Source organism: Pyrus communis, chromosome 15 (assembly GCF_041283825.1).
Source record: "Pyrus communis isolate YQ-2024b chromosome 15, ASM4128382v1, whole genome shotgun sequence".
NCBI classification, from domain to species: Eukaryota; Viridiplantae; Streptophyta; class Magnoliopsida; order Rosales; family Rosaceae; genus Pyrus; species Pyrus communis.
The window spans coordinates 16,569,031-16,595,158 of NC_142579.1; the positions used below are offsets into that span (position 1 = coordinate 16,569,031).

Genomic DNA, 26,128 nt, shown 5'->3' on the forward strand with positions numbered 1-26,128 from the left:
TTTATACTTTCATGAAGTATAACATAAGATTTGTGGTATCCACTTGTGTAAATATTTTAAATTGACGATCGAATAAGTTCCTTGTATTCATATAGGATCCAGGACTGTAGCTGTAAAAAAATATCAAAATTGGAGTTAAAATAACTGTTAAATCGTGATTTTTTCGTTTATAACCATCGAAAAGTTTTGTCTCGTTACTTGATCTCTGAAGGTTTGTTTTTTGTCACTTTTGGCGTATGCGATCTCGAGGCATATACAAATAAGTTTGATGTTGGATCATTAAAACTAGTTTCGTAGAATGCATATCCCTTTAAAATCATAGATTTCCGAACACTTAAATTTTATTTATACTGTCATCTAGTACAAAATAAGATTTTGTGGTATCCATTTGTGTAAAATGTTTTAAATTGACGATCGAATTAGTTCCTTGTATTCGTATAGGATCCAAGAGTGTAGCTGTAAAAAATCATCAAAATCGGAGTTAAAATAATTGTTAAATCGTGATTTTTTCGTTTATAACCGTCGAAAAGTTTTGCCCCGTTACTTGATCTCTGAAGGTTTGTTTTCTGCCATTTTTGGCGTGTGTGATCTCGACGCATATAGAAACAAGTTTGACGGTTGGATTGTTGAAACTAGTTTCGTACAATGCGTATCTCATTAATGTGATAGATTCCCTAACACTTGGATTTTATTTATACTTTCATTAAGTATAACATAAGATTTTGTAGTATCCACTTATGTAAATATTTTAAATTGACGATCGAATCAGTTCCTTGTATTCATAAGGATCCAGGAGTGTAGCTGTAAAAAATCATCAAAATCGAAGTTAAAATAACTATTAAATCGTGATTTTTTCGTTTATAACCGTCGAAAAGTTTTGTTCTGTTACTTGATATTTGAAGGTTTTTCTTTTTGCCATTTTTAGTGTATGCGATCTCGAAACCTATACAAACAAGATTGACGGTTGGATCATTGAAACTAGTTTCGTAGAATGCGTATCCTATTAAAATGATAGATTCCCTAACACTTGGATTTTATTTATACTTTCATCAAGTATAATATAACATTTTTTGTGGTATCCACCAATGTAAATGTTTTAAATTGACGATCGAATTAGTTCCTTGTATTCATATAGGATCCAGGAGTGTAGCTTTTAAAAATCATCAAAATTGGAGTTAAAATAACCGTTAACTCGTGATTTTTTCGTTTATAACCATCAAGTTTGATGGTTGGATCGTTGAAATTAGTTTCGTACAATGTGTATCACATCAAGTTCAATGGTATATATATTTATTAAGTAGATTTAAATTTATTTATTTTTACGTATAATACTTAAGAAATTGAATGATATGTATATTTATTAAGGAGCTACCAATTTATTAGTCAGATTTTTGTTAAAAAATATATTATTGTGGGTTTTATGTAAAAAGAATTGAATTGAAAATGAGTAAAGTCACATTTTCAGTAATTTGTATAATAATTTTTAAAAGAAAAATACCTTGCGCAACGCTTTTACGTGGTCGTCGCGCAAAAACACTTTGCGCGATTTTGAATTGTATACCTAGGTCGCACCAGTTTTGATAATTTTGGCGCAATACTAAAAAATAAGCGCCAATATTGATAATTTTGGACAAAATCTTCCCAGACCCCTTCTCCTCTTCGAAGACCTCGTCTCTCTCTGTCTCTCTCTCTCTCTTTCACTCGGTCTCTCTCTTCCGTAGCCTTCCTCCTCTTCGCTCATCACGCCCTCTCTCTCCCATAGGCTTCCTCCTCTTTGCTCATCACGCTGGAACCCTAAATCACCCTAATCTCGAACCCCACTGTTGGTTGTCCATCTCCCTCTCCTTCTAAACGACGGGCAGCCACTACTCCCTTCGTTGTGCTTGTCTCTCTTCTTGAAAGTAAGTCTAATTACAAATTGTGGAATTGTGAAATTAAGGATTTTGATTGTGAATTGAGATGAATTTTAGAATTTAGTGTTTTAATTTGGGATAAAATCTAGGGCATGGGATGGATTTGAGGGTTTTAAAAAATTGTGAATGGGAATTAGGGTTTTAATTTTGAAATGGGGATTGAATCAGGGTTTTTATTTGGGATAAATTATTAGGAAATAGGCTGAATTTCAGGGTTTAAGAATTTCTCTCTATGTATGCTAATAGTTGTCGTTACAGTATAAGAGACTGGAATCATTGTAGTCGTTCAAGGCCAAAAGTTGGGGTTAGTTTGTGCTTACTATGGATTGAAGAAACCTCCTTATAAACTTGTAAGTAAACTAGTTTCTCCTTAAACCAATTTTAAGGACATGAAATTGGGTTGGCCAAGTCAGCTTCTAGTGTCACATTAGAAGTTTTGCGGATTCTTATAACCTGATTGGATTTGCAAGATACTTTAGTAATTTGATTGTTTGGTTTCTGAAGTTCGTGTGGTGTAGCATTTGATTCTATGAAAGCCCTCAGTTGTGGCAGTTATCCATCTCGTGTTGTAAATCTTATTGTGTAGAGATTACTATTCTATTTCGAGCTGCTTATTCTTGTCACGTGATGATACATACATGTAATTATATTATGCTTGCAATATGCATATGATCTTCCTTGACTGAAATGTAATGTATTTGTTTTCAGGATGCTTTAGAGCCGTATATGAGTCAGAGAACAGTGGAAGTTCACTGGGGAGGCCATCATCGAAACTATGTGGAAGGTCTGAACAAACAGCTGGAGAAGAGTGATGTACTATATGGCTACACTTTTGATGAACTTGTCAAAGCAACATATAATAATGGGAATCCTTTACCTGAATTTAACAACGCTACTCAGGTATCTACAAAATCGTTAGCTAATTTGTATACTTTTCTTGACTGGATCATTTTTAAATGCTATCAATGAGCTTGCATAGGGGTCACTGATCAAAGATATGAAACGTTTAGCTACATGCTGTTATTTGCTTAGTTGACTTTCTTAAATGTACTACCACCGGACAATATGCGATATAATCGTGTAGCCTGAAGCAGAACTGATTCTAAAGCTTGTTCAAATTTTTAGTTTTCCTGATAGGTTGTTCCTAAAGGTTTAGTGCAGTTTCGGACTGGTTTAAGACTCGCTAACTTGAAGTCCAGTCTTGGTCATAGCATGAAAAAAAGACATTGCAAACGGGTGACATGTTGCGTAAAGTGATTTGCAACAAGGAAAGTTTTCATTTTCCTTGTTTTCATTTTCATTTTCACCTAATGTGCTTACTATTAACAAAACTTGCAGATATCAAAGTATTGAAAACTGCTTAGAGTTGTTATAGCATCATCATCTGGCCTGAGACACTGATATTTCTCACAAGTAGAGTAATATCTGGTTTTCATTTTCTTGAGATCCAAAAGCTAACTGAAATAGCTGTCATGATGGATACAGAGGATTTGGTTTGTATTTATAATTTCTTTCCTGGATTATGTTAGGTTAATTATGTGTGGGTTATCATTGCTTCAAGAAGATTGTGTTAATAGTCGTAAAATCATGAGCATAGTACAATGATATCTGTACTGTATGGATAGGAAAATTTATAGAAGGAATGAGGGTTCTAGATATCATTAAAAGGCCATTACAGATTCTTTGTGACAATACTGCTGCAGTTTTCTATTCTAAGAACAACAAGAGGTCTTCAGGAAACAAGCACATGCATATCAAGTACAGATTGGTCAGGGAAAGGGTCAAGACATTAACATTGGTTCATTATTTATGGAATTAATTTCGAGCATTGATATGCTGAGTTAGTGGGAGTATGAAGTGGTTATAGTTCGAGTTAAATAAGTAAGCTAGTTTTCTCATAGAACCTTGAGTTGTAGTTTGTTTCTAAATGGTTTGAATTCATGCATTTGTCTTCATTGTTAGTTGTTTTCGTCTAGTTTTAATTACATGTCTTGTTTGGTGAATATATCTATATCTGCACTTGATGAAATTACAGTTAAGAATCTTAGTAAAAGGTTCCTTTTTTAAATTGCACTTGTAATTACCATACCAAAATCTTACAGTGGAATCTCGACATAAAAAACTGAGAGAAGTTGATTATCCCTAAGCCCCAAACGTCCTCCCCACCCCTGCTGCCACTTTTGCGCTCCTTTGGCTCTTTTTTGGTCGTTTTGTCTCTTCATACTTTGGTCATGTATTCATATATTTCTGGTACACTGTTGTAGGTGAATACACACCTCACGCCCCGCCTAATATTACTTACTAGGCATGGAGAGAGTAAGGATAATGTTAGGCAGAATTGGAGGAGACAATCCTTTGAGGTTTGCCTTTGCTGTTGATTATCTTGATTAACAATACTGGTTTATTCATGTTAAAATATGCAAAGCATATTAACCGCTCAAACTTATCTGATCCTCAATTCTTTTCTTGTTTTTTTTACACTTAAGTATGCTGCTATTCATGTTTCTATGTGCTAACATACAATGGTGTTGCTCCCGCCATAGTTTCATTTCAGTCTATTATACAATTTGGTTTTGCCTCATTATAAGACCTGTTCCTTTGATTTTTTTTTTTTCTACTTTCGTCATAATGCATTTTAAACTCCACGTAATTTTTTTTTATGGTAGTCAGTAGTTACCAAATGATATTCCTAATTGTTTCAACAGCGATACCAGAGAAATTTATGCAAAGAAACTTGCTAACTTTGTTGAAAAGCGACTGAAATCAGAATGGGCTACTTCTGTAAGCTTCAGGAATATCTAATGTTCAGTTTTAATTTTGTTGCTTTCCATATGAAGTAAATGCTTGCTGTGGGTTGTTCCTTGTTTCTCATGTAGTCTACATATATCTGTTGATCCCAAAAAAACAAGTCTACATCTCTCTTTTACTAAAACGTGCTCTGACTGTGGGTGGTGTGATAGATAAAGCTAAATGTTACTTAGAAGATATATAATATCAGCTGTTTAACATTGGAGAACTATATAATATGCTTTTGAATGTACAGTTGCTAACTATTGTTTTAAGAATCTGTTGACCCTAAAAATTACAAAACCTACGTGGCGCGCAGGCCGAGTAACTAATAAGCTAACTACGTCCTTCGGTCGAATGCGGGGCGTGCCAACTCGTCGGCCGAGCCTGGCCGAGGAGTAAAATCTGTTGATGTAGCTTTGAGCGCGTTGCGGACTTCTTTAACTTGCGATTGCGACCGAGGAAGGAACACTCTCGGTCTCTGGGTTCTACAGCCTGAAGACAAGGCTGCTACTTCTGCGGAGTTCACAAATCGTCCGAGCCCGATTCGGTCACTGTGATTATATTCGTGAGAGTATAAGCACGTCGAATCGAGACCAAGGTGTATGGGCACAGGTACTCGAACGTGATATATGTCTTGATGGTAAACGTAGTTCGGCCGTCGGAATGCCGAACCCTGAAACTCACCTGTGAGTATCCAATCATAAAACCACTCGGCAACCAGTACGCCGAGCAATGTAATTCGTAACACCTAACTATGCCGAGAGAGCTTAGTAAGGTGACCTCTGCCAACAAAGGTTCGAAAACCTTCCTCGACCGAGACTTGGATAGATAATCGGTCGGCCTCGACGCAGTGCTGTTTATCCAAACTGAAGATGCTTCTTGGTCGGCTGATCCTGCGGCAGCAGTGCTGTTTATCCAAACTGAAGGTGCTCGCCGGTTGCTTCCACAGTGCTGTTTATCCAAACTGAAGGTGTGTCGGCAGGAAAAAGAAAAGGAAAAATCTCAAGGTGATTGAGAGGTTTTGCGCAGGGCAATTGTATGCTGAGTTGAAGGTCCCTTTCCGTTTACATGATTTCTTGTATTTATAGTGCCCCATTCCTTGAATCCGACTCTGATTTGGATTGGGAGTCCTTGTCCCACTTCGCCTCTTCCTCGAACAAACTTACTCCCACTGGGATTCTGAATTTTCCTTCTTCTCGGGACTTCATTCCTTGCTGGTCGAGAATCCTAGTTGTACCAGGACTTCCTCGACCTTTCTATTTATCTGGACTTTTTAGGATTTGGCTGACCCTGCCAGCTGGCCCGGGCCTTATTATTCGGCCCATATTATTTGTCATCACCTTGGGCCGAGCGCATCCTGCTGCTCGGCCCAGCAATAATATTTTAGGCCCAAACATTGCCCCCTCGCTTCTGAGGTCGCCGACCGTTAACTCTTGGTCGGGCCTCGACCTTGAAGAAGCGAAAACGTTTATTGCTTTTTGGATTTTACTTCCTTAATGACCGTTATTCCTGCGCATTTATGAGACATGATTGCACTTTCCTCGTTGCCCCCAACGCGTGGCCAAGTGTCGATTCTCCGCTGCTCTTAAAACTTTCAATCGTGAGCCTCGAAACCGTGCCCTAACTGGAACGTCTTATCCTCATTAATGCTTTGAAACTGGCGCCGCACGCGATCGTGCGTCCTGGATTTTCGACTCCTCGATCCCCTCTTCGCAGGTTCCCAACATATCCGAAATGATTGGAATCTTTCCGGGTTAAGTTTCCCCCAAAATTAAACCAGTGCTTTTTTAATTCCAGCGCCTTCCGAATTTCAGACGTTTGATATTCATTCTGAAAAGCCTATAAATACCCACTTTTCCACCATTCGCATCTTACGCTTTCAGAAACTCCAAAATCCCGATTCTCTCAGACCTGTTCAAGCCAAAACCCTTCCCGTTCTTCCTTCTGCGATTTCTTCACCAGTTTTCCAAACTATCTCCTATCACCTTTCCAAATGGCCTCCTTTATCTCGAAGCTCTCTGACGAGATCAACAAATGCAAAGATTTCATTGATCGGAATGCGATCAAAACACTACGCTTTGAGAATGACATGGCTACCTCTCATCAGATTCTGGGCCCCCTCTTCAGGGATGCAGTGCCGTCGTGTATCACCAATCTTCTCAAAGAGCAATGCCTAACACCCCTGCTCCAGGGGTTCGACTGGTCCAAATGGTGCTTGGCTCGGCCTCAAGGAGCTTGGCCCTCGACCACTACAGCCTGGGCTGCCTGGGTGGATCGAATGAGATCAACCTTCGGTGAGGAATGGAAAGCCCTCGGCATCTATGATGCCATCCTGTTATCGACCATGGAGATTACCATGGATAAGGAGCTGCTTATGGCGGCCTTGACTCTATGGTGCTCGGCCACCAACACCATGGTCCTTCCATTCGGACCCCTCGGCCCTACTATCCTCGACATCTCGGCTATTCTTGGGACTCCACCATCCGGCCTCCCAATTGACGCTGCTCTTTCTGGATGTCCCTCCCTTCTTGACCTGAAGGCACTTTTCGACGAGCGGGCCGTCGAAACGCTCAGCCGAGGAGATCGAGAGCCTTCCAGAGAAGAAGTTCAGAAGCTTCATAAGAACTTCTTCAACTACAACACTCTGATTCTCCACTTTGCCGGCCGAGGCGAGGAGAGTCTCAAGAAGGGAGAACACGAAGCCTTCCTTTTCTATTGGTACAACAAATTTATTTGTTGTACCAAGTCGAACAAGTGCTTGGTCGAGAATATGCCGGTGGCCCAGGCCCTGGCTAGTGGTCATTCTCTGGCGCTCAGCTCGGCTATTCTTGCCAACCTCTTTCGTTGCTTGGCCGAGACGACCATCAACAAGATTGACCCGCACCAGAATGGGCCCCTCTGGGTTTTCCAACTCTGGCTGCAGGTCTATTTCTCCACCCTTCGACCTGAGGTCCCCGCCTTTCAGCGCTCGGCCGCCCTCGGCCCCCAACTTGCCTCTCGACCGGCTCCTCCTCACCGGGCTGACGAGGTCCTCAAGCACTTTTTCGGCCTTGACGTCCTTTCGGACGACGAGTTCCTGGTGTGCCGGTGCCAGGAGTATCCTGCTTCAATCGGGCTCCCGACGGCAACTTGGGCCGCGGCCGAGGACGCAGGCCTTCGTCAGTCCTGGGGGTCAATCGTACTGGCTCGCGACCTTCCCCTTGGTTGCGATGCCCGCCGAGCCAGTTGGGAGGTCTACCAGCCTCACTTTGTTGCCCGACAGCTCGGCTACCTCCAAGGTTGCCCCGTACCCCTGATCGTCTCTCGTTCCCTCCTGAGCCGGGGGCGTCTTTCTGGTTCTTCCGAGAGGGAGTGCCGGTCGATGGAGCAAGAGTTTCAGGATCGGTGCAAGAAGTTCCGTCTTCGGCCAACCGTTCCGGAATCCTTGGGCACCGACACATTTGGGGACTGGTGGGACGAGTACACTGGCGACTTCTTCGGTGCCTCGGCCGAAGACGTGGTGAGCAAAGTGTTTGGTGACCGGCCAAGACCAGCGCCCTCGACTCAAACTAAGGAGTCGGTCCAAGGTATATTGTTGACTAATTACTTTGCTACCCCAGAAACAGAGAAACTCACTTGTACTTGTTACTAATTACTTTGCTATTTCAGGGGGTCGCGGGTCGAAAACGGTCGAGGTGGTCGCCGCGGTGGCAAGGGCAAAGAAGCTTGTGCCCAAGAAGAGGACCCTTATCACCGAGCGGACGGTCCCTTCCAAACGCCCCCACCGAGAGGCCGAGCCGGCGGAGGAGGCCCATCGCCCTTCTAAACGCGTCAAGAAATTTGCGAAGAAGGGCGACCGGGAAATTCATGTCGTCCCCAGTGACACTACTGGGACGCCTACTCCCGCCGGCTCTCCTTCTGTGCCGGCTGCCCCAGCCGATCCAATCGTTGCACCTGCTGCAGCTTCGGAGCCGGTCGTGGCGCCTGAAACGGGGAAGTCGGCTGCGCCTGCCGAAGCTCCCTCGACTCCAACGGTCGTTTTGGAGGTATAATTCTGCTCCTACTCTTGGTTGGTTAGGTTTCCGGTCGTAATGCTAAATGATCTCTTTTGTTCAGGATGTCGAGAGCGAGAGTGATGAAGTTCCGTTGGAACGCCGTCGTCGACCAGTCAACTCTCTTCCCGTCCATCCTCCTTCGGTCGTCGAGGCGACCGCTCGACCACGTCCTACTGCGGCGGATCGTGGCAAGAGACCTGTTGTTGATCCTGAGGCCACGGCTGAAACGCCGATCCACCCGCAGGACGAAGATCCTCCCATTCCTCCGCAGGAAGTCTCTTCGGCCTTTGTAAGTTTTGCTTTTTTTTTTTTTTTTTTTTTTTTTTTTTTTTTTTTTTTTTTTTTAAACTATTAAATGTCAGGTGCCCGAACATTCATTTCACCGGCAATTTTATGCGCCGAGGGGCGTTGTTTACATTTCTTGGCCGCCATCGTGGCCATCAAATGTAGATGACCTCCACCGGCCGCGTGAATTGCGTAGCGGTCTAAGGCACTGGGCTCGGCCATTAAGTTCCCTGGGTTCGAGCAATGACCCAGAGGGCATGGCCGAAGTCTCTTCTCGGCAGGTCTAAAACACTTCCCTTTTTTATGCATTATATCACGTTTTTCTTTCCTTCACTAAGTTCTCTTTTTATGTGCAGCCGTCGTGGGAAGTGGAGCTTGACGCTCTTCTTCAGAGCACGACCGGTGAGGCCGGCTCCTCTGCAGCTCCGGCCGAATCGGCGGGAGCCACGCCCGCCGAAGTCTTCGTGAAGCTGCACGAAGTCTTGTCTCTGACTGCCTCCCAAGCTCTCCGGTGCAAGGGCCTTGACTCTGTTGGAGAATGTCTTAATGACCTCGCCAGTGGTGGTCACCTGAGCCCGGAGGGCATCTCTTTCCTAACCGACCTCCTGGAGCGGACTCGGCAACACTTTCTTATCTTCGAGCGTGCCCTACAGGCCGAGGACGATTTGAAGGTGGCCAAGGTCGCGTATGAGGCTGGCCAAGTAGAGATGGAGGCTTTCAAGGCAAAGAAAGCAAAGCTGACCGAGTTTGATCGCCAGATCTCTGACCTCCAGCGTCAGATTTCTGACCTTCGACGCCAAAGGTCGGCTGCTGCTTCCGAGCTTGAGAAGGATTTTGAGGCTAACAAGGCTCGGCTGACGGCCTTCGCTGCCGGCGCACGGCGTATCCAGCAACTGCAGTGCAACAAGAAGACGCGGCAGGCTGAGATAATTTTGAGCGAGGCGAAGTGGCTGGAGCTGAAAGCTGCCCTTGAGACTTTCCTCCCCTCGACCCCCTAGGAGTTTAAATCATTGTATTTGTTCTCTTGTAATGATTCTTTTTGTTATCAATACAATGGTTATTTTGCCATCAATACAATGGTCGTTTTGCTGTCAGTATAATGGTCTTACTCTTGCATTTCCCATGTAATTGGGTAGTACTTCTTTAAAAACTTTCCATTAATCGGCAATTTGTGAACTGAACCCGTCCGATCTCGTAAATGATATGCCCCCTTGCCGAGGACTTTGTGAACGATGAATGGCCCTTCCCAATTTGGCGACCACTTACCAAACCTGGGGTCTTTGATTCCAATAGGCAACACAGTTTGCCAAACCAATTCTCCTTCGCCGAACGTTTTTTGTCTTACACGCTGGTTATATGCTCGTTCGGCAATTTTCTTTTGCGCAATCAACAAGTTACCTGCGTCGATTCGACTTTCTTCTAAGTCTTCCAACTCTTGTCGCATCGCTTGACTGTATTCAGTACTGCACAAATCATTCTGCTCGATTACTCGCAACGAGCTTATACTCAACTCGACCGGTAACATAGCATCGTGTCCATAAGTTAACGCATAAGGAGTGGTTCCAGTGGCCGACCGGGGTGAAGTTCGGTATGCCCATAATGCTTCATATAACTTTAAATGCCACAAACCAGGTTTATCTTTTACCATTTTTTCAAGGATGCCGATCAACACTTTGTTGCTTGCCTCGGCCTGTCCGTTTGCCTGTGGGTAGTACGGCGTAGATTGCTCGAGTCGGATATTCAAACTTGCCGCGTATTCCCTAAATCTATCGGCCGTGAATATAGTGCCATTATCAGTTATGATTGTTTCTGGCACGCCGAATCTGGTCACAATATTCTCCTCTACGAAGTTGCATACCTCTTTAGCAGTTAATTCGGCGTATGACCTTGCCTCGACCCACTTAGTGAAATAGTCGGTTGCTACAGTTATCCATGCGTGCTTCGCTGCCCCTGACGACGGCGTGATTTTGCCAATTACATCCATTGCCCAACCCCTGAACGGCCATGGTTTAGTAACCGAGTGTAGCAATACGGCCGGGGCTCTTTGCACGGGTCCATGAATTTGGCATGATACGCATCTCCGTGCATATTCGATGCAATCCTTTAATATATTGGGCCAAAAATAACCGTGTCGTCGGAGCAACCAGCGCATCTTTCGTCCAGATTGGTGTGCTCCGCAAATTCCTTCATGTACCTCGGCCATTACTTGGGCAGCCTCGTGTGGGCCGAGGCACAAAAGTAGTAAACCATCCTCGCCCTTGCGATATAATTCATTTTGATACGACACATAATTCGTGGCGAGCACCTTCGTTCTTCGTTCGTGTTTCCCATTGGGGTTATCGAGGTACCGTAACATCGTCTTTCTCCAATCATCTGGTTCTACTTCGACGGCACATACTTCCATGGGATCTCCTCGTTCTAGTAGGGATGGGAGCGACATTACCCTTGTACGTATTACGTGCGCGCGTTGGAGAGTTTGTTGATTGATCAAGGCGGGGTACGATCGTTGACCCGTGGTCGCAATTCCCACAATTCGACCTAGCTTGCCCCCCATGAGTTGTGCTCCGGAGGCGATCTGGGCGAGTTCGTCGGCGTCAGTATTGTGAATACGTGAAATGTGTTCAAATGTGATTCGTTCGAATGACTCGGCCAGGTAGGTGGCGACCATGTGATAGGGAGCTAAAGTACAACTCATGCAGCGAAACACGCCGTTCAGCTGGTTAATCACAAGCTCAGAATCACCAAGGACGAGAATGCGGGGGGCCCGCAGATCGTGTAAAACATGGAGGCCGATAATGAGGGCTTCATACTCGGCCTGATTATTGGTGCAGCTGAAATCTAACTTGAGAGAAAAATACCATCGGCAGTGGTCCGGCGACTGAATTGCGATACCGACCCCGGCCGAGGTCGAAGTACTGGAACCATCAAAATGCATAGTCCAATGGTTATCGCGTGTGGTGACGAAACCGATGTCGACGTCGCCCCCCTCAAAACCATAAGGGGATGGGTGTTGTGCCAGGAAGTCGGCGAGGGCTTGTCCCTTGACGGCCTTTTGTGGTACATACTGAAGGCTGAACTCGGATAAGGCGAGTGTCCATTTCCCGATTCGGCCTTTGACCATAGGCCGAGTCAGCATGTATCGAATTACGTCGGTTTGGGCGATGACCTGCGTAACTGTGGGGAGCATGTAATGCCGAAGTTTGGATGCGGCAAAAAACAGCGCTAAGCAAAGTTTTTCGACAGGTGCATAATTAATCTCTGGGGAATTCAGGTTTCGGCTAAGGTAAAAGATAGCTTGTTCACGCCCGACATTATTATCTTGCGCGAGGAGGCAACCAATGGATTCATCGGCTGCCGAAATGTATAACTTAAGGGGTTTGTTGCGACAAGGTGGAACGAGCACTGGTGGAGTGGAAAGGGCCACCTTGATCTGCGTAAACGCAGTTTGATGCTCTTCGCGCCATTCAAATCGGTCGGTCTCCTTCAGTTTAAGGAGCGTAGAGAATGCCTTCATTTTACCGGCCGAATTGGCGATGAAACGCCGGAGGAAATTTATCTGCCCGAGTAACGACTGGAGCTGTTTCTTTGTCGTCGGAGGTGGGGCGCTGATGATGGCGCGGGCTTTATTTTCATCGACCTCGATGCCACGATGGTGTACCAAAAATCCTAGGAAATTACCGGCCGAAACACCGAAAGCACACTTGGCCGGGTTCATCTTGAGGTTGTTTTTGCGCATGCGAAGGAACGCTTGCCTTAGGTCGTCCAGGTGTGTTTGACGACGTTTGGATTTTACGACCACATCATCGATATAAACTTCGACGATTGTACCGATTAAGTCGTGGAAGATCATATTCATGGCTCGTTGGTAGTGGCGCCGGCATTCTTGAGGCCGAAAGGCATGACTACCCATTCGTAAGTACCAAGTGCCCCCGGGCAACGGAAAGCCGTCTTGTGGACGTCAGCTTCGGCGATGAAAATCTGGTTGTAACCCGCATGACCGTCCATAAAAGATAGCAGTTCATGATTAGCTGCGGCATCAATTAATAAATCTGAAATCGGCATCGTATATTCATCCTTGGGAGTAGCCAGATTTAGATTACGGAAATCGATGCAAATGCGAAGGGCACCGTTTTTCTTTAAAACGGGGACGATATTGGCCAACCATTCGACATACCGAGCGGTCCTAATAAACCCGGCTTTCAGAAGCCGAACTAATTCTTCCTTAATGCCGAGTTGTACTTCGTTTGAAAATCGGCGAGGAGGTTGTCGAAAAGGCTTACACCCCTCCTTGATGCGTAGCTCATGTTCTACAAGGTTTCGGTCGAGGCCAGGCATTTCATGATAACTCCACGCAAAGCAATCTTTAAACTCATGGAGTAGCTTACGGAGTTCGACCTTCATGGACGGTGGGAGTAACGCACTAATAAATAATGTTCGAGGATCCTCGGCCGTGCCTACGTTAACTTCCTCTAACGGGTCCTTGACTTGAGGTCGATGGTCTTCGAGTTCGGCCGGCGCAGCCTGAACTTTATCGAACGATAGAACGGGGCCGTTATCTGCTTCGGCCAGAAATTCGATCAAATTGATGCCAGAATGTGGTTGCTTGGTAATGGCGTACCAATGGGCCAGCAAACGTTCCATTGTAGACGAAACCGCGGCCTGACGCCGTTCTTGCGTGGTGTGCTCAATCATCGGCACTGATGACCAAGTTCGCCAAGCCAAGTCTCGCCGAATCCTGTTGGACAGTCTCGGCGCCGACCTCAATCACTTTTTGTACCGAAATTCTCGTCGGCCGTCCATCCTCGTTAAGGCCTTGGAGGGTGATGTAGCCGACGTGATCATCATAATAGCGAGCCTGAATCATGTTGGTTTCAAATGGTTGGTTATCGGCTGGATGGACTACGACCGATTTGCCATCCCAAAAGATGAGGACTTGGTATAGTGAGGAAGGAATGCAACTGGTTTGGTGGATCCAGTCGCGGCCAAGTAATGCGTTATAATCGGTCTTGGAATCAATGATAAAGAATGCCGTCATGTGTTGACGGCCGGCAATGCTAACTTCCAACGGGAGTACCCCTTTGGTCTGAGATTTGTCACCAACAAAGCTGCTCATAGTGATTCCTGATGGAATGAGTTCATTATCAGAACGACGTAAAGCCTTCATGACGGATATCGGCATAATGTTGACTGTGGCTCCACAGTCGACAAACACTTTAGAAATGGGAAATCCTTCGATGTGAGCCGTGACGTACAACGGCTTCAGGTGTTGGAGATTAACCGAGGGGGAGCGGGGAAATAGCTCGGCCAAAACGGCTTTAAGGTTGTCCCCGCTCTGGTTTTCTCTATCGTCGTCGTTTGCGACGAAGTCTACTTGTGTTGCTTCCTCGGCAACTACGTCCCCGTCCAAGAAGCTCGACTGGTGGGTACTCGGTTGGAATTCAGCCGGTAGGACGTGGACCATACTGATCTCCATATGTTCGAGGACCGAAGGGCCCATGGGGTCATGGTCGTCGTCTTCCGGAGAACTATCCTCTGTAGCAGTCGTCGGAAAATCTTCGATCAAACTTTTGAGTTCCTCGGTAAAAGCCGGTATCCGAGACGTGGGAACCAAATCGAGTGCGGGTGAGCCATTTCCTTCGGCGATGTGTACTGCCGAAGATTTTCGTTGGTCCTTTGTTACACGGGCTCGTTCTTCATATGCAATACGGGCGTTTCTTGTGTCTAAATAGGTATCCAATCGTGCTATCCGTTTTTCCTCGTCGGCCGTGAGGCCGAAGAGCGATACAGCCGAGAAGACTTCGAAATGATATCGTAAGTGCTGAAGGTCTTCGAGCGAAAAGGGTAATTCGGCGGCGTCGATATCTGTATAAGGATCGACCTCAAAACCAAGGACCCGAGCCTCCCGGATATGTTGAAACCTAGCTTTAATGGCTGGATCAGAAGTTTTCTGGATAATTTGCTCGGCATCAGGGCAAGTTAGCGCCAAGTCGAGGGCTTCCTGACATGCCTTGGGGAGTCCGTACAAGTCATTTGCGGAGTACTTCTTATGAAATTCTCGCATGTATTCCATGGATGCACCGAGGAACGGAGGGTGTAAGTTGCGCCGTATTTTGATAAGCGGCTCGCGCGGTGGTAACGGAGAAAGTTTCCTTTCGGCCTCTTTTGTAAAGTACTCTAGACGAGCTCTCGTTTCCCCAGGCCGGAGAAGGATCTTAATACGTTTCTCAGCCTCCTCAATGGTGGTTTCGAAATCAGCCTCCGCTACTTTCTTCCCTTCGGCTAACTCGGTCATGATAGTCGGGGTTGGCCGTTCGCTACTATCTTCCACGGCCTGTTTTGGTTGCCATTGATTGGCCGGGCTGGCCTGCGCTCCTCGTCGCCGAGCCATGCAATCTATTCGTTGACGACGACGTTTTTGGGATTTGGACAGTGCCGTATACAAACCTGTCGGAGAATTGTAACTGTACCAGCGTTGATCCGATGTCCTTGGTGGTTTGAAAGTTTTGCGATTGGCCGGTGAGGCCGAACTATTAGCATTGCGCGAGTAATAATCCTCATTGTAGAAAGGTGCGTCGAAATCCAGACGCCGCCTGACCGAGGTCGGGTCTTTCGGCCGTACTTGTGGGCCGAGTCGATCAAACACTTGATGCCGTGGACTTAACCCTGTCGACGATGTTGTAGGGGCCGCAGGTGGTGTTGAAGATATCTTCCTTCCAGGCTCCACTGGTGTTTTACAATGGTCACATAACACCTTCGATCCATAAGTTCCGTCGGATTTTGACCTTGTCATCGGCTCATCGGCGGGTTGCGCCGATTGTTCCGTTGGTGGTGCATTTGAAAAGATATCAAGCTTTAGTCTTGTTTGACCATTTGGTCGACGGATATGCTGCACCGGGACATATTCGGCCTTCCCTTTGTTTTTGGGAAGGTGAGCATCCACCATACCAATCGTTGTTGAAGGGAAAGGATTAACGTCGACCGCCATCTTTTCCGGAAATTTCAACTTTCCTTTTTCAATCCAGCTTTGAATTGTGTCCCGGAACACAACACAATTATTGGTTGCATGCTTATTAGAATTATGATATTTGCAGTATATCTTTCCTTTTAATTCATCGGCCTTAGGGATAGTATGCCCCGGCCGAAGCTTGATGATTTTTGCTGCCAATAATTGATCGAAAATTGCGTCAGCTTTGGTGATATCAAAAGTGTATACTTTTGATGACTTAGCCGTTTCCTCGGCGGTCAAACGTGTTTTGGCGTCTTTGGTATTTACTTGTGCCAAAGCCTTGCAAACATAGGGTTTGTCTATTATTATCTCGGCTGCATCCACGCTAGCGTACTGAGGGTCTTCACTTTCGGCCGATGCATAGCTCACCGTGGGGTTCTTATACAACGTCCCCCGGGATGGTGACTTTGATATCTTCTCTTCTCGGAGCAGATACTCATATTGTTCGACGTGTTGAGCAAGTTCGTACATATCTCGAATATTTGCCCCCAGAAACTTCTTTTTGTATTCCACGTCTAATCCGTTGAGGGCGATCCTGACGAATTCGACTTCGGGGAGTGGCACTCGGCACCAATTCCTGGCCGATTTAAACCTTGTTAGGTATTCCATTGGAGATTCATCAGATGCTTGAGCCATCCTGGCCAAGGAGGATACGGACATCTCCATCCCTGGCCGATAAAATTGTTCATGGAACTTTTCAACCAACTCTTCCCAACTCTGCACGGAGTTGGGTGGGAGATTAATGTACCAGGCGAAAGCCGAGCCTGTCAGTGAAAAGTTAAACAGTCGTAGTTTGTAAAAATCACTATTGACGTCCCCACACTGCGCTGTGAACCGAGCCACATGTTCTAGTGAGGATAATGATGATTCCCCGGCGAAGAGGCTGAAATCGGGGATCTTAAATCCTCGTGGGTATTCAAACCTTTCCACATAAGCCGGGTACGGGTGAATGAATTTTGGAAACTTCGGCCCTTTTTTTAGGGCCGAATCAATCATTCTCTGGACTTCGGTCACGTTTATGGAGGCGACTTCTTCTCCCTGGCTTGGTCCCTCGGCTCTATTCCCTGGTCCTCTTCTTTCTAAGGGGACTGGTTGTGGCCGAGCGGACCCTCTCTCGGCTGGTATGGGCACATTCGTCGGGAGCTGCCGTGGTTGGCCGACCTGGCCATCTTCGAAAGCTTTACTGACTAGTAGTTCAAGCATTCTGGTCTGTGTATCGCTATTACTACGTATTGCGTCTAGCAAATCATTCATCTTCTGACCAATCGACTGCTCGACCTGACGATATTGTTCATCCAGTCGTCTCCGAAGGAATGTCCTAGTTGGTGGATCGGAACCTTCTCCACCATCGTCATCACAATCTTCTACAATCCCTTCCATGAACATTCCAGCTGTTTGATTCGGGACTGTGGGGTTGTAAGGTTGTCCGCCGAGACAGACTTCACTCTCCCGGCGTGTTATACTAGTGGCCTCGGGCGGCGCAATTATGATCGGATTTTTTGTAGAATGCAAATCCTGCCCAAGGCCTTGCACTGGCAAGTCAGTTGTTGACTTTCCCATGGTTGTTTTCTGCTTCGTAGACCGTGTCTCAATGGTCATGAACTCCGAAGGTTTAGCACAATGGTCCCACTGGGCGTGCCAAAATGTTGACCCTAAAAATTACAAAACCTACGTGGCGCGCAGGCCGAGTAACTAATAAGCTAACTACGTCCTTCGGTCGAATGCGGGGCGTGCCAACTCGTCGGCCGAGCCTGGCCGAGGAGTAAAATCTGTTGATGTAGCTTTGAGCGCGTTGCGGACTTCTTTAACTTGCGATTGCGACCGAGGAAGGAACACTCTCGGTCTCTGGGTTCTACAGCCTGAAGACAAGGCTGCTACTTCTGCGGAGTTCACAAATCGTCCGAGCCCGATTCGGTCACTGTGATTATATTCGTGAGAGTATAAGCACGTCGAATCGAGACCAAGGTGTATGGGCACAGGTACTCGAACGTGATATATGTCTTGATGGTAAACGTAGTTCGGCCGTCGGAATGCCGAACCCTGAAACTCACCTGTGAGTATCCAATCATAAAACCACTCGGCAACCAGTACGCCGAGCAATGTAATTCGTAACACCTAACTATGCCGAGAGAGCTTAGTAAGGTGACCTCTGCCAACAAAGGTTCGAAAACCTTCCTCGACCGAGACTTGGATAGATAATCGGTCGGCCTCGACGCAGTGCTGTTTATCCAAACTGAAGATGCTTCTTGGTCGGCTGATCCTGCGGCAGCAGTGCTGTTTATCCAAACTGAAGGTGCTCGCCGGTTGCTTCCACAGTGCTGTTTATCCAAACTGAAGGTGTGTCGGCAGGAAAAAGAAAAGGAAAAATCTCAAGGTGATTGAGAGGTTTTGCGCAGGGCAATTGTATGCTGAGTTGAAGGTCCCTTTCCGTTTGCATGATTTCTTGTATTTATAGTGCCCCATTCCTTGAATCCGACTCTGATTTGGATTGGGAGTCCTTGTCCCACTTCGCCTCTTCCTCGAACAAACTTACTCCCACTGGGATTCTGAATTTTCCTTCTTCTCGGGACTTCATTCCTTGCTGGTCGAGAATCCTAGTTGTACCAGGACTTCCTCGACCTTTCTATTTATCTGGACTTTTTAGGATTTGGCTGACCCTGCCAGCTGGCCCGGGCCTTATTATTCGGCCCATATTATTTGTCATCACCTTGGGCCGAGCGCATCCTGCTGCTCGGCCCAGCAATAATATTTTAGGCCCAAACAGAATCTAGAAAGAAAATTTTCAGTTCTTTTCATTTATTATGTGCAGGAAATAGCTCTAATTTTGCAGTTGGTCCAGTTATAGGTTTAAGTTAGACCGAAACTAGTTTGGTTTTAACCAATATTTGGAGTTCTATATATTTGGAGTTGCTTCTCTTACCTTCCTACCCGTTTACTAGTTAGTCTCTATGGTCATGTGTCTGGTTTATTGGCTTGTACGAAGTAAACTGTTTTTCTATGGTACTTTGATCATATCAATTAGTCTAATGAAGTTTTGGTACCCTTGATTGATTACAATGTTTGCTTACTAGAGTGTTTACTGGGCATCCTGAAACATGTTTTAGTTGTTATAAATATTGATTCAGATAATCTTTACAATTTATCACAAATTCCCAGTGTCGGGTTACCCATTCTTTTTTGTTTCACTTGATGCACTTTTTTTTGTTGGCTATGAAAATGGATAGGTAGTTCCTCTTGTTTTGAAATGGTCGTTGTCATGGCAAGGTTGTTCAATGCATGGGGAAAGCGCAAGTTAGTCCTCTTCTTCCAGATCAAACATAGTAGTGGTTGATGCATTGAAGGAGGAAGTGACAACCCTAAGGGGTTAGCTTGCGGTCCAGGGCGAGTAGATAAGGGCCCAGGGCGAGGAGATGAAGGCCTATGCCGGGCACGTGAGAGACCTTGTATGAGCCATACAGATGTCCGACCTCCAAATCTTGCTACCAGTACCTGATCTTGCTACACCTTCGACCTTTGAGCCATTTCATCCTGTCGATACCCAGTAGCCACTTCACTTAGAAAACTACTTGTAGTTTTTTTTTTTTTTTTTTTGTTTGGACATTTTGTATGTACATTTTCATATATTTTATAATTAAATACTTTTCTTTGGTTAATTAATTATTGTTTAGAATTTAATTACAATATTATTAAAAATTAAAAAAAAAAATATTTTTGACCAAAACCAAAAAAGGGGTTTACCTAATGCACTTTGCACGACGCATGTCCCTCCGTCGCACAGAGTGGCTTTGCGCGACACATGTTTCTTCTTCGTCACGCAAACCCTTCTGTCACTGCCTTGGTATGACGGTTAGCGTGCGACAAATGTTCGTTGGGCTAAGTTTTGCGCAAAGTTTTTTTGACTTTGTGCGACGAAGGACCTGCGTCGTGCAAAGTGTTTTTTGTACTAGTGATCAGACATTAAAATTAAATCTGAACTTTGTAACTTGTGTTTGATTGCTTGAAATTGGATAGTTATGATGAAGTCATTGCCCTAATGTCAAAAAACTAGTTTCAAAAATCTCGTGACTAGTTCGGTCTAGTGGTCATTTTTACTTGTAAATAAGAGGTCTTATGTTTGATTTTTGCGAATTGAGATTTTGAATCACATTATTATGGCTAACCTAGTGTAGAACTTAGCCCACTCCCCATCCCTCAGTGTAGATAATATCTTTTGTTAAAAGAAAAAAAAAAAAAAATCTCATATTCTGCCCTCATCGCATTGTGATTTTACTTTGCTCATTATTTTTAATTTCTTTCTTCAATTCAACTTTCAAATCTTGTTTTCAGTTTGTCGGTTGTTTGTTTTAGTTGTATTTTGAGTTTGGTAAACTAAAGAACGTAATACTTAAAATAAAAAAAGAAGAGATCATTTTGTTCCTTATGTTATCAGTTAGATATGAAGATGAAGCCCCTTTTCGAGTAAAAATTAACAAAGAGAAAGCTCTGCTGCTCCTGTTTGCACAAATAATTACAAATGATACTACGAAAATATTAGTAAAACATTGCATTACAAATATAATAAAATATTAATTCTGCATGGACCGCCTTTCCCTTCTGGTTTGTGATCTTTTATGCAATCCACGAAGTTGTTCTTCCCACACTTCCCTTTGAAATATGGATCTCTTAACCTCCATACAAAATCCCTCCACCCCTAACCCTAACGAAGAGTCAGCCAAACTCAACTGATAATCATACATTTGACGCAAAACCGGGTCGGAAAGTGTTTCATATGCTTTTTGAAGCTCAATGAATTTTCTGGTAGACTCCTCTTTTGCCGACGGAGCACAAACATCAGGATGAAATTGACGAGCCATGCTTCTGTAGGCTTTCTTTATGTCATGCAAGTCTATGTTATTTTCAGAACCAAGAGAAAGTACCTCATAAAAGTTAGCCTTCTTTGCATGGCTCTCTAACCCATCACCTCTGCATGAAATAGTTTGAATCATATAACTACTATGAGAATTTTTCTTTGGCCTTGCCTTTTGCAGCATTGGATTGTTGCTTTGCAATTGGAAGGAGATTTCCATGCTTGTGTTTGAGAGAGAGAGAGAGAGAGAGAGAGAGAGAGAGAGAGAGAGAGAGAGAGAGAGAGAGAGAGAAAGAGATTGTATGAAGAGTTCACAGCTTAGGTAGTGGCTATCGGAGTATAAATATAAGCGTTAGGTTGCCTCCCTTTAATTCCAAGTGTAGACACGAAATGGAGTTATATTATTTCTTAATTAAGACCGTTGAACGAGAGATTTGTCACTATATGTCTTGTCTTTGAGTGTGGTGTTTCCTCCCAATTGTAGCTAGCTGTATTGATTGACCGTATCCTAACGATAATGCTTATAATAATAAATTTGTCTTTCTTAACAAATTCAATTCATGGACCATCACCTTAGTTTTTAAATTACGATTAGAAGCAGTAATCGAGTCTGTGTTATCATTTTAATGTCGTGTTATTTGAGATTAATATTGAACAAAAAGTTGAATATATTTTGGAATGTGATTTCACACAATTCATGGACCATCACCTTAGTTTTTAAATTACGATTAGAAGCAGTAATCGAGTCTATGTTATCATGTTAATGTCGTGTTATTTGAGATTAATATCGAACAAAAAGTTGAATATATTTTGATTTCACACTCTTTTAAGTTTCTTGATCTTCTTCATTTTTGGTTGTTAGATTAAATGAAAATAATGAACATGATTACACATAGATGGGTGAGAGCTAAAAAAAGATGTGCGTTTATCATTTTACTTGATTTTAACTAGGCATGCATATAATTAATTAATGGCGTCAAACCGGACTTTGAGAACAACAAACTTAATCGCTTTTTTTTTTATTGTGGGTTAAGTAGGTCGTGCTCTGATGAGTTTCTCTCATGTAATGACCAATATTGTTGGAGTTATACCATATTATTATGTGACGTGATACATAATGTATACAACAAATATTTAATGAGATAGTTCTAAGGGTTTTTTAAATATAAATTCTTGCAACTCTTATTTTCTAGATAAAAACCCACATAATTCTAAATATCTAAATAAAATCTAAATTTGAAAAAGACTGCCAAATAGAAAAGTAATTTACCTATTATTACAAAATATTTACAACTTGTGCCACAATCAAATCAATAAATATTATTACTTACTTTAATTATAATGAACAAATAATTATTGCACATACTATTATCACCCCTAACATATATACATATATACATACATATATATATATATATACATACATATACATATATATATACATACATACATACATACATATATATATACATACATATATATATATACATACATATATATATACATATATATATATATATATATAAAGAATACAGTGCTACTATAAATATACATACGTTCAAAAGTATATCGTACTGTTTTTTATAAATACATTCAGAAGTATACAATCCTACAATAAATATACATACGTTCAATAGTATATCGTACTACTAAAAGTTTAATATATATATATATATGTGTGTGTGTGTGTGTGTGTGTGTGTGTGTGTGTGAGACAGCCCGTCCCGAATGTGTATATTATTTTATCCTTGATAGCGTGAAATGACTTTTATACCCTTGGACGTTAGATGGTGTTGTGTGACATGCATTTTGGTTGTGTTCCAATTCATGTTTTCCTTAGTTTTTGGAACCAATTGGAACTTAGATTTTATTTTATTTTTCTTTTGTTTTGGTTGGTGACCCATCTGGACCACACACACACACCACTCCCGTTGACTCTCATTCCTCCCACTCGGATTTCTTTCCATTTCCATACAATTGTACAGACAAATTCTCAAACCACTTGATCATTCACGGATCAAGCTTGTGGATGTTGTTTTTGGACTCCTTGCAAGCTCAAGAGTCGATCTATACTCGTAGTTGGACGTGAAAACTTCATTTACTCGAGAACCAGAAAACCCCGATGAGGTGCACTGTTCATCCATCGTGATCGAGGAGGTTTTGTCGAGTTTGGAAGTGTTAGAGAGCCTTAGAACTTCTTCACAAAGCTTAGGGAAGAATTTTGGAAGGTTTTGGATGTTAGGAAGCTCGGGTTTGACAAGTTGCAGAGGTGGCCGAATTATCGTGATTTTTCTGGCAAGATCTCGTGAGTTTTAGGACCTAAAAGTTGTAAGGTTTTGTTCCTCTCATCCTAAGCTTCATTTTGGTTTAAATTTCATGAAGTTTGGTTCAAAAGTGAAGAAGATATGATGATTAGAAGTTTTTCCAGTTTTCGGCGACATAGACGGCGGATTCAGCGAGGATCACCGGAGAAGACGAAGAGTATTCCGTCAACTTTGACAGAATATACTAATGGCGTCAGGTATATTTAACGGTATATTCTATTTTTGGACAGAATATTCCCTAAAGCCGTTAGGGTTTCCGTACGTGTGCTAGGCAAGTGCCTGCGCGTGTTCAGCACGTAAGGGTGCATGGGTGATCGGAAATTTTTTCTAAAAACATGGGGATGTTCGTGGAGTCGAGTAGATCACGTTGGTATATTCAAACATCCCGTTTGAGCAACATGTGAGAAGTTATTACCTAGTTTTGTTTATGTGCTTTAAAATAACGTTTATATAGTTGTTTCACATATAGGTGAGACCTATCCAGAGGACGAGCGCAGTCAAGCGAGACTTGGGGGCTACGACCCTTCCACATATCAGTGAGTGGGCTTTTGGTTTTCAGTATGTATATATATATATATATATATATATATATATATATATATGCTTAGTATTTTTCCCAGAAAAATTAATTTAAATGATTCCTATGTTTTGAAATGCCATGCCAAATGTCTTATACTTAGAATATGTATTTAGTAGTTGCATATATTGTCATTGACGCTACGGGCGCTCAGGTATGTACCAGGTGAGTTTATTGATTGTGGATGTGAGTTGCATGATTATGTTGAGATGTATTTTGAGCTCATAACCTGCACCCCGGTGTTAGTGCTCCCACCCGTGGTTAGGGCACAGTCCTTCACGTGATGTTCACCTCCTTCACCATACGCTCACCTTGGATCCAAGTTAGGTGCATAGTCCTGTCATACAAACCACTATAGGTAGTTCCGACTCATAGGTGACTCGCGATTATTCGCACAGTCTTCACGTGATCATAGCACTTGAGCGTATTTATTTACACCTAGTCTTGTGGTACAGACCACTTTAGGTGGTTCCGACTCGTGTGCAGGTATATTTGTTGAGATGTGGATTTGAGCCATACAGGTCACGTTAGGTGACTTCGGCTAGATAGATGAGCTCTAGATTCAACCGTACAGGTCACGTTAGGTGACTTCGGCAGACATCATTTTGCATTGATTTATATCACTTGGCTTAAATATTTTTATGTTGAGATATTGGACATGGCATATATGTGAGGATTTTGCTATTCTGAGCATTGTTGTGGTATAGATATGTATTCTATTTTCTGGGAAATTATACAGGTTTTATAGCAAGGGGTTATTGAAATGGTTTTGGAAAGCTTTGTTTTTGCCCACTCACACTTTCTGTTTTGTACCCCTCCAAGTTCTAGTTAGGAGTGCTTATTGGTGGCCTGTGAGGAATACATGGTAGCTCTGACAGATTATCACCATTATAGGATTACCTGTGGTGTTGTATAATTAGTATTCGTCCTACTGGACTGCACTTAGGCTACTTATAATCTGGTTGTGAACTCACACTTAATTTCATCTCGCACTCGTTCTTATCTAGTGCCCTATTTGGTTTGGTTTTTATTTATTCGCATTTCTTATCTTAATATTGCTTTCGCATTGTGCACATGGCTACGTCACCCTCACGTGACGGTCAACACGCCTCGATCTAGGTTGGGGTGTGTCATATATATATATATATAGGCGCTTTAACAAAAGGGATCCCCATTTTTGACCGTCGGATTGACTTTAATGAAATTCTGTGGTTGATATTAAATCACAAACCACAAAATCTTAACCACATAATTTCATTAAAGTCAAATCCAATGATCAAGAGGGTGTCCCCATTTTTTTAGAAAAAAGGGGATCCTTCTTGTTAAAGGGTTCCTATATATATAATTTACCTATATATAAATAGTACTACTATACGTTCAAATATATATATATATATATATGCGCAGTACTAACATATATGTTAAACAATTACTATATGTAATTAATTTACCTATATGACACACCCTGACCGAAATTAAGGCATGCTAGCCATCACGTGAGGGTGACGTAGCCATGTGCACAGTGTGGAAGCAAAAGATAATAATAAAAGTGCAAATAAATAGATAATAATAAAAGTAACATACTAGTGCGAGACTAAGTGTGATAAACATAATCAGAGCACAGAAAACCTAAGTGCAGTCCAGAAGAAGAATACTAATTACACAACACCCAAAGGTGATCCTACATTTGTGATATTTTGTCAGAACCACTGTCAAGTCCTCGTGAACCACCAAAGCTGCTTCTAACTAGAACCTGGAGGGGTGCAAAACAAAAAGTGTGAGTGGGCAAAAACAAAGCTTTTCAAAATCATTTCATTATCAAAAGTTCTAACCCCTCGTCGTGAAACCTATATAGCTTCCCAGAAAATAGAATATACATATATATCGAAAACATGTTCAAAAGTATGCCATGTCGAATGCCTCCACATAAACTGTAAGTAACATAGGTAATGTCAATCAATGCAAGTAACATGTCAACCGGAGTCACCTAACATGACCTGTACGGCTGAATCTAAAGCTCAAATCCCCAACTCACTAACTATACCTGCACACGAGTCGAAACCACCTAAAGTGGTATGTACGACAGGATTAGGTGTAAATAAATATGCTCAAGTGCTACAATCACGTGAAGACTGGGCGAATAATCGCGGGTTACCTACGAGTCGGAACCACCTATAGTGGTCTGTACGACAGGACTGTGCATCCAAGATAAGCATGTGGTGCAGGAGGTGAACATCACGTGAAGGACTGTGCCCTACTCTGAGCAGAAGCACTAACACTGGGGGTGTAGGTTATGAGCTCTCTATGCATCTTACATAACCACTAGTTCACAACCATAAACTATAAACTTACCT

At 43.2% G+C, this 26,128-nt stretch overlaps 1 protein-coding gene and 1 long non-coding RNA gene across 4 annotated transcripts; one reads left to right on the top strand and one right to left on the bottom strand.

Moving 5' to 3' along the window:
* Nucleotides 1-2,162: 2,162 nt before the first annotated feature.
* Nucleotides 2,163-19,685, top strand: LOC148690591 (uncharacterized). Of its 3 annotated transcripts, XR_015956402.1 has the most exons (5): nt 2,163-2,263; nt 2,622-2,813; nt 4,178-4,273; nt 4,619-4,694; nt 19,293-19,685. It is a non-coding gene; the product is annotated as an uncharacterized LOC148690591 (long non-coding RNA). The 3 variants fall into 3 exon arrangements; XR_015956401.1 differs by having other exon boundaries at nt 4,178-4,694; XR_015956400.1 differs by lacking the exon at nt 4,619-4,694 and having other exon boundaries at nt 19,253-19,685.
* Nucleotides 19,686-20,497: 812 nt separating this feature from the next.
* Nucleotides 20,498-21,101, bottom strand: LOC137736149 (chaperone protein dnaJ 20, chloroplastic-like). The gene has a single exon (XM_068475478.2). The coding sequence runs from the start codon at nt 21,092-21,094 to the stop codon at nt 20,594-20,596; it is 501 nt and encodes a 166-aa protein (XP_068331579.1). The 5' UTR covers nt 21,095-21,101; the 3' UTR covers nt 20,498-20,593.
* Between the last annotated feature and the right edge of the window lie 5,027 nt (nt 21,102-26,128).